This window comes from Limulus polyphemus, unplaced genomic scaffold, assembly GCF_000517525.1.
Source record: "Limulus polyphemus unplaced genomic scaffold, Limulus_polyphemus-2.1.2 Scaffold1571, whole genome shotgun sequence".
Lineage (NCBI taxonomy): Eukaryota > Metazoa > Arthropoda > Merostomata > Xiphosura > Limulidae > Limulus > Limulus polyphemus.
This window is the reverse complement of record NW_013667181.1, coordinates 138,268-150,231: the sequence shown is the minus strand read 5'-3', so window position 1 is coordinate 150,231 and position 11,964 is coordinate 138,268. Positions and strand designations below refer to the sequence as shown.

The window sequence follows — 11,964 nt, the reverse complement described above, 5'->3', positions numbered from 1 at the left end:
AGCAATATCTTAGCAAATTGAAAAGATAAGAGGCTCTTATTTATATTATAGCTTGTCAATATCGGTAATTTGAGTTTCTAATTCGTTAGAAACTACAGACTTAGTATTTTGACATCACAAACATCTAATCTGAACCAGTGCTGCACTCAACATACCACGTGACACACAAAAATCTATGTTTAACTGTCATTTTTTTATATTTACTTTTAAATAAAGAAATTGATTAATATATAGTTCTAAAATTTGAATTATAATCTACAGTTTGATACCAAACTTATTGACATAAATTCATGAAATAGTAGTTCAATAAAATTTTGAATGCGAGTCAACAAACAAGATGACATGGCCTTTCACTTTTGACACATTACATACATGCTAAAATTTTATATGAAATGATAGTACTTAGCAAAAAAGAAAATTAAATAACATGTACAGTCTAGATAATATAGAAAAAGGAAAAGAAAAAGGAAATATATGCTTAGTGAATATCAACAAAGATTTAGTATAAGAATTGTTGAGGATGTATAACCATAAAGAAGAATATACATCACCGTAAAATTAAATTTTCTGTCAGAATGATGCCAGAAAAATGTACAAAAATGTTCACAAAATAACCTGAAAATAAATTACCAAAAGGTCATTTTGGTCTAACTGGATGTTCCACTTAACACCAGTATTTGGAAGTACACAGTATCATGTGACAACTCTGAGTGATGGAATGCAAACATTTGGTTAGTTATAGGTAACAGAATAGATTGAAAGCTTTTAGTAGAATAGTAGAGAAAATTGGCTAGAACGGCATCAGATGTTTGACCCAAGATAAGTATACAAATACACTAATGAGCACTTGGAGAACAAAATGTCATTTACAAGAACTATACTTAATGGCAATGAACATGGATAACAACTGACACAATTCTTGTGAAAAAATTCCTAAAACCTTAGGGGAAAGATTCCATTACATATTGGGAAAACTCGTGATTAGCCAACCAGTTACATCCACTCAACAATGTCTAAAAAATATAAATTGAAACTAAAATTACAGTGAAATCAGTCGGCCACAGAGTCGGCTAGGAATTAATCCCGAACAGAAATGGAACAAGCCTCAGATTTCACATAGTTTCTTAATACACTTTGTGAAGTTTAATATTTTGAAGTATATAAGAATCAAAGACATAAATTAACTACCTTAAATTAAAGGCTATACCAAGTTGTTAAAGAAACATTGTGTACAACAATACCAAGTTGTTAAAGAAACATTGTGTACAACAATACCAACAAATGTTGTACATTTATTTCATCATTATAAGACTCTCTTTTCTTTATTCTCATGTTAAATTATTTGAGTTGGTGATCTGTGCACTATTGTCACTAACTGTATATTCCTAGTATTTAAATAAGTATGACTTGTAACCCTTATCATATGATAACTGCCCATTGCTAATTTTCTTTTATACTACAAGTACATATCAACCAAAAATCTTACCCTTATTAGTTTTCATTTGTACTATGTGCATCTTTAGTTTTCTTTCTTTCTTTTAAATCATGCATGAACTTTTGACTTGAAATTGGTCTTTTTCTAATAGACATAATGAGTTTGCTCAGTTCTTTTAACTGTAAATAAAGAAAAACTTGATTATAAAGCATACTTTAAATCATTTTCATCCTGATCTATGTATTTAGTTCACTTTTATCCAGAAATTCTTAATAAACAAAGTAAGTATGTCATTGGTCCACAGCAGCATGCTACTAACGTTTAGATTAAAAAATGTAATCCTACACCAGGGCTTAATATAAAATATACGGGTATCATAACACAACTCCTACTCTTGAGTTACAACTGGATAATAAATTCAATAGTTAGAAAACTGCTCAAAATTTGTTTGTAAATGTCTAAGTGATCAGGAATTGCAATAGTTACCAAATAGTTCTAATACAAGAGGCTTAAATAATTCTTATTATTAAAGGTTGAACATATGAGCACAAGAACTTGCAGTAATTATTTTAGATTTCATTAAAACTGCAAGTACCTGTAGTGTGAAGACAAAGGGTGAGTCATTAATACTAATAGACTTAACACAACTCTATGCTTTTTAAAACTATAGTAATACTTGTACAACTAATTGGTTAAGAAATATATATACATTTATAGATCTAGAATTAAAATTGAAAATAAAACATACCTCATGTTTCAACTCTGCGAAAGGTGGCAGCAATGAAAAGTAGCCTAGGAATAGCGAAAGGCATGATACCAGCATTCTGAAGACTTTTCTTGCAAAAATACAGCACAATCATATTTAAAACAAAACAGATCTTGATCCTTAAACAGTTTCTTGTTGCAGTACAAATGAATTTGCATCAAATATGTAAACAATTCCCACAGTGTCAATATACAAAACTATACAATATCCCATAATATAACTGAGATGAGTTTATACACAAGATATTTACTCTCACTTCATCTATAATGTACATCCATTTTCATTTACGCTTGAAATACACAGTCACTTTACTGTATACATTTTAATGGTTTACCACTCACCAACTGGGAATTGTTTGTTTTCTCTTCAGTTTTCTTGAGGGTATTTCGAGCTACTTTGCTAAATATTTGCTCCAACTGAAAAAACAAACAAATCATAATAACTTTTCTGGTACATAAAATATTAAAACAGATATCTGCAGAAATCTACAAAAGATGTGACATTACTGAAAGAATGATGTATATTTATTTAAAAAATATTACATTCCTTATATAAGAAAACAGCTTGACATACCAGTAAAATATTCACTACAATATATTTCTTCAAAATGGGCAAAGTTAAAAAATTTATTGCAGATATCATCTCTTCATAAAACTGAGAATTATTACCCCACTCCAATTCTGGAAAAGCGTTCTGTGCATGCATCAAGCTTTTGAGTGAATTTCCCACACCTACACATAATGACAGGCTGTGCCAGTCTGATTTCAATCAGCATTAGACTATAGCCTCTGCTAATAGGGGAGTTGGCACATATTCCATATGCAGTATATTCCTTGAGCACATTATGTATACCAAAGACTCATTCTTGATAAGGCAGAAGAGACAAACCAGAAGTGGGGAGGAAGGGTATATGGTTTCTGTGGAGAGGTGAGTATCTATGTGAAATACACTTTTGGGGTAAGGAAAATGTTAACTTCCAAAATGTTCCTTTAATAGTTAGAATCCCACATTAATAAGATGATGGATGGACCAGTGTAGATAAAGAAGGAGGTGTGTGTGTGTGTGAAGTAGGGCATCATTTGGTAGGAGAACACATTCATACACAATGAATGAATAGAAGCTGCCAAATGTCCATATAGTGGTGGAATTACAAACCTACCAAATACAGTGTGTGTGAATGTCCTTATACTTAGTTGAAAAAAAAAAGACAGGTGTGAACCTTGATTGACAAAGAAAGCTCATAAAAGAAACCTTGTAGGTCCCAGTGGTCTCCTGTAAAGTGAGTCCATAGGTAGACAAAGTTTAAGAGCCAATCTCCCATAATATGAAAGCTGATAAGTAATTCCAGAAACAAATGATGATTGGCCTTACAGAAGAGACACCATGTAGGGGCCACAGGTTGAAAAATTTCTAAAATATATGCATAAAAGAAAAAGTGTCAAATGAAGTTAAAATAGAGGGAATCTAACTCCAGAAGACAAGGCATTCTAATACAGTGAATAAAAGAATCAGAGAAAGTGAACTGTTAAAAAGAAAGTGGGTTAGCATGAAGAACAGGTTAGTATGACCTTAAGGAAGCTCTTAGGGTAGTGATGCAGTCTTCAGAATGAAAGGGCAAAGGGAATAGCAAACTAAGAAGGTAAGTAAGCAAAAGATAAATAGCAGACTGAGGGTAAAAGAGAGTCAAAGTATGAGAGGTGAAAATCCCAAAGTTATGAGAAGAGATAAAAGCACTAGAAAAGAGGAAAAAGTCCAACTACAGGAGGAAAAATCTTAAATCTAGTGAGGATGTTGCAACTAAAAGTCAACATAATGCATAAACTGAAAGAATTTGCAAAACCATAATAAACAGGAAAAGGGGGAAGAGGAGAAAAAAACATCTTACGAGTTGAGGTGCATGCAAGAAGCTCACCCAACAACTAGCAGAAAATATCTGGAGTAAAAAAAGAAACATACTTGAGTTATCAGAGTAGTGAAGAACAAGGGTGGGCATCATCTGATCCTAAACAGAGACAAAAGTACCAGAAGCAAAGGCAAGTTGTTGAAAGAGCTGATCAAAGTTATTCAGAGACAAGGCAGACTTACCAAAAGGTACAGAAGCAAGAGACCATGAGTTCTGGGTCTGAGTTCAACCAACCAAAGGATATACAATGGTGGGAACATTGCTCATCATCTGATTAACTCCAGTCATCATTAAAAGACAACAACTATGAAGGAATTCAGACCTCAGGAGGTTTCAAAAATGCAAACGTAAGAAACCATATGCAATAATATCCATGAAAGAGAATTCATGGAGTATTTTAAGTAGGTCCTGGTTACTGTTGCAGTGAAAAAATTGTAAGCATCGAAACCCCAAAATTGGGTTAAAAGCAAGGGGGAATAATTGTGTCAAAGAAAGCATATCATAGGTTCAGGAGCATGTGTCCTAGAATCTCGTAATTTGATTAACCCTTTTGCATCAGGTAGATCAAAGTGCACATATCACAACCTTCTACAGAGTTACAATCAAAATATAATTAAAATACTTTATCATCATTATATACAAATAAACTTGACATCAAAATGTAGTTAATAAATCAAATTTTAATATTATACAGGTTTTAAGTTCTTAATTTTATAAGGAAATATTCAAACAAATCTACAATTTCTCCTGGTATGAAAATTGTGACATTTGCTCTCTAGCTTTTCCCTCTTCTGTAATTTATTTATCACCCCTTCAAGAAGTACAGAATTTAACATAAATTACTCATTATAATATTTTCATTGCTTAGGCAAGCACAATTTTTATAGCCTTCAATCTTATTTAGTTACAGAGCCATAAAATAAAAAATCAGACTCCCTCTTGCCATGCCCACCTGTCACATTCTCTATTTCACAAAGTGCCAATAATTCTCTCCGATACTTAATAGTACATTATTTATAATCAATAGAAAGCCAAAGTCTTAATCTAGCAAATGATGTATCATATTACGTTGTTGTTTGTTCAGAAAATTATACATTTTGCTTCCAAATGAAATTTTATTCACACAGGAAACACACTGACTAGCTTAGCTGAATTTTTAACAGCTCTTATCACATAGTTAAAAAGCCAGAAAAATTATGATAGATATAGGACATTGTCTGCTTTTTACTTGTTATTATTATGTGTTCTTAGGTGCAGTATTTAATCAAATAAAAAACTATTTAGTGTGGTAATACCATAAGTAGGCTCAAGTTTCATTGACAGTCAACACCACAAAAAAAGACCCAGGTAAGTACTGTATTTCTTTCTTTTCATGTGTATTCTTTATTTATTATTAAAAAAGTAACTAAAATGTAAAAATTAGAAAATTATTAGGTTAGATTATGTAAAATAAAAAATTATTTCCAAGAACTATGCTTATGAGTAGCCTGTGTGTCAGGTAATTCAATAATGTAATGTGAGCTAACCATTCACTGAGTTATTTACAAGTTGTATGGTGGGATAATTAGTTAGAAGTAGTTCAAAACTTTGACACCATATACTCACAAAGTTTTTGTAAAAATACTGATTTTTTTTGTCTACAAAAGACTTTTAATGTTTATTGAAAGCTTGCCAAATTTTGTGAAGATACATTAAGTACTTTCAGTCAGTATGTATACCACCATGTTTACATGGTGGTTATGAGGTCGTGAAAAATACACAAGCTAGTTGTGGTAGGATTAAGAGAAGAAATCAAATTAATGTAAGAATGGACAATAATTTACATTAAAAGATCTAACAAAAAAAAACACTTTGAATGTTAACTAAATCTTTAAATTAATAAGCACAAAAATTCTACAATGAACAGACATGTCTGAATCACAGTATTCCTTAGGAAATTAACGAGACTTTGGTATACACAATATGCTCAAGTGGAGTAGTGTGCATGACGGATGTGTCACCTTCCTACTGTAGAGAGCTACAGTCTAACACTAATTGCATCATAAATATCCACAGTACACTTTATTACTTGTGTAGATGGGAGTTTTGTTTGAAAGCTTGGAACATGTGTAAAAACTTTTACAGCAGTGGTGCCAGTTAATAGTGGAAAGGTGAGCAGCATTTAAAAATTTCTTATGCTAAACTTTTTCTGCATTATCAATAAACACAACAAAACAAAACAAAAGAATGAAAAAGGGAGGCATAGACTTATGAGCAGTATACATAACAAAAATACTGATTTTCAGCTTTAGCCAGCCTTCTTATATTTTTTTTTACAAAAATTTAACAAAATTTTGTACCACCTAATATATTATGAAGTAAAATTGTATTAATAAAATAGATTAATAAAGAAACAAAATTCAGAGTAAAAGCCATAGTGTAAGGCAATTTACTGGAACTTATTTTGAGTGAAAAATTCATTTCTATAATGATCAACATACTATCTACTTTATTAAACAAACAATTCATTGAATTAATTATGGATGAGGAGGAGGTAAAGGGATGGCACGCATATAATGGAAGCAAGTATAACTCACAACAGTGAATAGTAATGTTCAGAGGAGTTAAATAATAAAATTTTATAACCTCTAACAAATCTATATATGTAAAGCACAAAAATTTGTGTGTCTGTCTGTCTGTTATCTAATTACTCCTAAGGTCACTGGGCCAATCCCAACCAAACTTTATGGGGATGATAGTTTGGAACAAAGAGAATGTTAACAGTGGTTTACAACCCTTCCACCCCTCATTATTAGGGCTGTTATTAAGCATTTATTATCTCCCATATAAATTAATATTAATTAATTTCATAGATGGTACCATGTTCCTTCACTAAAAACTCAAAAAACTTTATAAATTTTCTATAAAACAATATATATACAGTGTGTGGGGAGGGCACAGAAATGTCTTATATATTTCAGAGAGTGCACTAGCACTTTCTATGGAGGGATGCAATGAAAACAAATGGCTGCTATTACTGTAATACTACATAAACTCAGTTGAAGTTTCAACTCCAATGGCCACTGTAATGCTGATGTGAAGAGCTGTTTCTTGAGTTATACCCATTTCCTACTTTGACACGTGACCTTTCAACTTTGCCCTGTAAGACACCTCTGCAGCCAATGACCGTCAATTAATTAATCCTGTGAAACACTGTGGAAGGACGTTAAGAGCTGGATGTTGAAAGCAGAAAACAAACACACACCTACTTCCACTACTTACTATAAAGTCACTCTGACCATTGCACAGTGTATACTATGTTTTAAATATATACATAATGAGTTTTTACAACTTATACAAAACTTTTGGAGAGGTAAAAATGAATACTGTAAAATTATGTTATGTTATTAAGACATTTTTAGGATTTCACCCCCACATTTTTTTAAGTTCATAGCCCAGACAAAGGACAGATACCTCAGCTTGTAGTCATATAAAACTGATTACACTACTCTAATGAGTATACAACTTCATTTCAGTTTGTAGAGTAATTACTTACAATACTTATTGAAAATAATTTCTAGTTTAGAGCTTTTTGATATTTTCAAGATCATTATTCAAAAAACTATATTTATATACCAGTATACTTAATGAATTAGTTTCATAAAAGAAACTGGTATAAAACTATCAAAATTAAATTATAAGCCCGTGAAACATTTTAAATGAAATAACACATTCAAATTTGCCTTTATTACTATAAGTGGAGATGTCGAAAAAATAAAAGCTGATGATTTTATTGATGTTTAACTGGGAACTTGTTAGTTGTAAGTTTATTATGATAATTGAAAAAAATAATCACAAATAATCAGCATCTTTGAAAACAATGAACTGTAATTACCAACAGATATACTATAATTGATTTACTTTACCATTATTCAGAAAAACTTAAATATGAATGTTATAAAAATCAGTTAGATCTGGATTTTCTTGAACAATGCATAATTAACAAAATAACACCTAAGTTTGTTAATTTCAAAGTGTCCATTTTTCAATTTAACTATTTGAAACAGTATTTGCAGTTTATAAAAAACAATAATTAAATTTTGAAATCAAACAAAAATTTAAACTTGCACAATGACTGAGCTAGAAGGAATAACTTAATTGTTAAAAGAGTGCAAGTTATTAAACTAGATTATAAACACGATAAATACACAAAATAATTAATTATTTTAAAACACAGAAAAATTAAAACAACTAAAAAAAGATTTATATTGATCATTCTGGCAGCAGTGAACCTTTCAACAGCATATGAACTAAAATGGCATTGCTTTAACATTATTTAATAATATTTCTGGAAGTAGACGTGTAAACATAAGGATGAATTTCAAGCCATAAAAAATTTAATTAAAAACTAAATATCAGGCAGGTGGTAGCACTGCCTATATAGGGGTGAATTGGATTGTTCATCGAAAAGGTATTTTAAATATCTTCTCAATAGGTCATCAGAACTTTACAATACTATACAGCATTTCCTTTTATAATAATATCTATGTAATGACTGAGTCATAAATTCTGGGAATGTCGGTAAAAAGTCTGAATTTCTTGTTCATCTTTATTCTGCTTCTTTTTTATTACAAAACAATGGTGTCAAGCAATTTCACTGAGGTGACATAGTTTCAAATGGAGTATCCACTTTTATACATGTTATTAACTAGTAGTAATTTTTTTTAAATCATAATTCTAGTGTAAAGTTAGCTGGAAATTTTGTGTTTCTTTCAAAAGCTTAAGTACAGGGTGAAATAGAAATAACCAGTCAACAATAGATAAACAATAAATATTACAGTTGGAATCTCACTGTATTTAGAACTCGATTATACATACAATCTTCTACATGTCTATCAAAACACTGCACTAAAAACAAGCAAACAAGTGAAGAAAAAACTTTTCAAAAAGGAAGTAAAAATCAAACAAGATAGCAGGGATGGCACTTGCATCATCCCTATGTAATAGCACAGGTAAGAATTAACATAAGTTTAATGATAGAATATAAACAATTACACAGAGAGAAATGGGAGTGAAATGCTTTGATGAGTGATTGCAAGCTGTCAAACAGGCTTTAACATGTTGTCATGCAACACTAAAATGGCAAAGATGGAAAGTTTAGTCAAATGTAAAGAATTTTTATGATCATTATAATGATTCAGAAATTATGAACATGAGTCTTTATTGTACTTTAAATTTTAACATTAATTAAATTTAAAAATTATTAAGTCTTACTGTAGGCACAATATAAAAATCATTTCTTCTTATTAACAGATATTTTGGGGAAAAAAAATTCATTTGGCAACTTACATGTACAAATGAATGCGTTTGTGTGTGAGAGCTGTATAGGTGCATAAAATGATGCATAATGACAGAAAAATGACAAGAAAAGATTAATTCTTTAATGTTATAAATATTTATATTATATTAACAGAATTATTGAGTTTATAAAAAAATAAATACGGAATGCTACTATGTTCAAAAGGTTTGATTTAATTTTGATTTTCTTCTTCATTTTCTACAAAATTCTCATCAGATTCATCATGGATGTTCTCCCTATATCTTCTAGTTTTGTATCCAATAATCTACAAGTTGTTGCCTTTGGCTGCCATCCTCTGTTTGCATCATGAACAATCACAGCGAATTGAAGATATATTACTATGTTATTCAACTTATTTTCATACATAACACTGTTCCTCAAGAGTACCTAACATTGTAATGTGAAATGCGACTGAATATGGCCTTCCATACATATGACAAATAGCTTGCACAATTATATTTGTGTTAAGTGCCTATACATGTAAGTGTGACCACACACACATAAAAGGAAAAGGACTGTATTAACTTATTTCAGGATAATCCATAAATAATAATAAAACTATAGTATTCAACTTCAACATAAATGCTTATAAAATTAAAAAAATAACTCACTACTATATCACTTTTCTGAAGCATTTCTTTCATCCTTAAACAAACAATTTAAAATGACATAACAATGTATAGAGACCAAAAATATCTTAAAATTTACTGATAATAAAGATATACAATTTGAAATATAAATTGGCACAAGCAGATTTATTAAAAATATATTAAATAATCAATATATTATAAAAAACCATATCCAAAATGGATACAAGAAAAAAAAAACAGGCTACGATTGTTCTTCAATTGTAAATACAATGTTTGGATATCACGCTTTTACAAAATGTTGAACATAATATTGCTATTTAAAAAACACCTTAAATATGTCACATATATATATATATATATATATGCCACTCATAAGCTGGACATTTTCCAACTATCAAGATTCATTATAACAAAAATCAGATTATTTGGGTGCCATCAATCTAATTATTAAACAGAAAATTTTGTAAAACTATTTTTAAGCAACCATTAATTTAATGAAAATGTGAGAAAAACAAGATCAAGACAAATCTAACTGTTTTTATATAACATTACTATTTACTTTAAAGAAAGCAAAGTAACCAAACTGAGAACTTAAAACTAGTCTTTACAACAAAGACATAAATGTTTTGTATAATAAAAAATAAATAAATAACTATCCAGTCCTTGTTGAACTAAACAAGTTTAACCCCTTATCATTCATGGAAGGGTGTTTTCCATCACAAAACAAACCAGGTGTGAGGCATTTAAATGGCACACAAGACATTTGGTGTATATATACACATGGAAATGATGTCTAGCATGTATAAATATACAAGTGGAGATGAGAAAGGGTTAATGGAACATCCAGATAAATAACTTAGTAATAGATCATATAAGTTTTCCCTATTTATTAATTTATGAATTTTAACTTTAGTAAAACTTAGTAATTTGCTCACCTAGAAAAAATTGTCTTTACTAAATTAGTGTAATAATCTTTTATAAGAACAACAATACAACTGCTTTTGTATCATTTTATGGTAGAATACTGAAATATAAAAAACACTTGAGTTCTTGGCTGGTTAAGTTTAATGACAGCTATTAACTCTTTTTGCACAAGGTCGGTCACTGGGACCGATCTGGTAGTTTTCATACTATAACCTTTAAATTAGAAAGTGTATGTTAACAAAATTTAGCAGATTATCATTAAACATTACAATGCTTTCATACACAAAATATAAAATTTTTTTATTCAGTTTATGGTTTATAAAGCAATTTTTCTCATGCATTTTGTTTCTTTTCACATGTTGCCTATCCAACATGCAAAATAATTTTCATTTTAAGATTAAAAATGCTTTTGTGCAACAGAAAATTTTCAAATTTCATATGCAAAATCTTTAAAATGTCCAGATAGTTATCAAACATTTTTTAAGTAAAAACTTTATATTTTATCTGTTATTTTCAGTAACAAATGTCTGTATGGATTTGGTGGATTTGACCAATTTTGTAACCACTTTAAAAAATTATGAAATGAATATAAATTATGCCTTTTTCCTTCTAGAATGACTACAAATTATAATAAAAACATAAATGTTTAGACTAAATAGCTTAAATCTCATAACATTATACATTTATATATATATTTATTATTTTTATTATATTGTCCTTTCAGCCATACCTGGCTAACAATACAGAAGTTACAATGATGCAGCACACGTGCACTCATGTTACCATATTCAATTATATAAAACTGACCTTTTCTCTGTACAAAGTAACTTTTCTTGGCTGTGTTTTAGTAGACTAGTATTTTGTAAAATAGAGTCACATTTCAATTATTATACATTATATACGTATATAGATTATTGCTATTTTGAAAGTTCTTAAACGTATTTTTCCTAAACCACAGAACAGTAAATAAAGAAGTAAAGCAAACAATTATCTCTTCTAGTTATGACC

General features: G+C 29.8%; 1 protein-coding gene across 9 annotated transcripts in view; it reads right to left on the bottom strand.

Moving 5' to 3' along the window:
- LOC106464149 (calcium uptake protein 3, mitochondrial-like) overlaps positions 1-11,964 on the bottom strand; it is a 131,844-nt gene that overhangs the window by 55,965 nt on the left and 63,915 nt on the right. For all 9 annotated transcript variants that reach the window (XM_022391833.1, XM_013924267.2, XM_022391840.1 and 6 more), the window contains one exon: positions 2,543-2,617. In XM_022391833.1, coding sequence (XP_022247541.1) covers positions 2,543-2,617 — 75 coding nt within the window. The remainder of the gene's footprint in view (positions 1-2,542; positions 2,618-11,964) is intronic.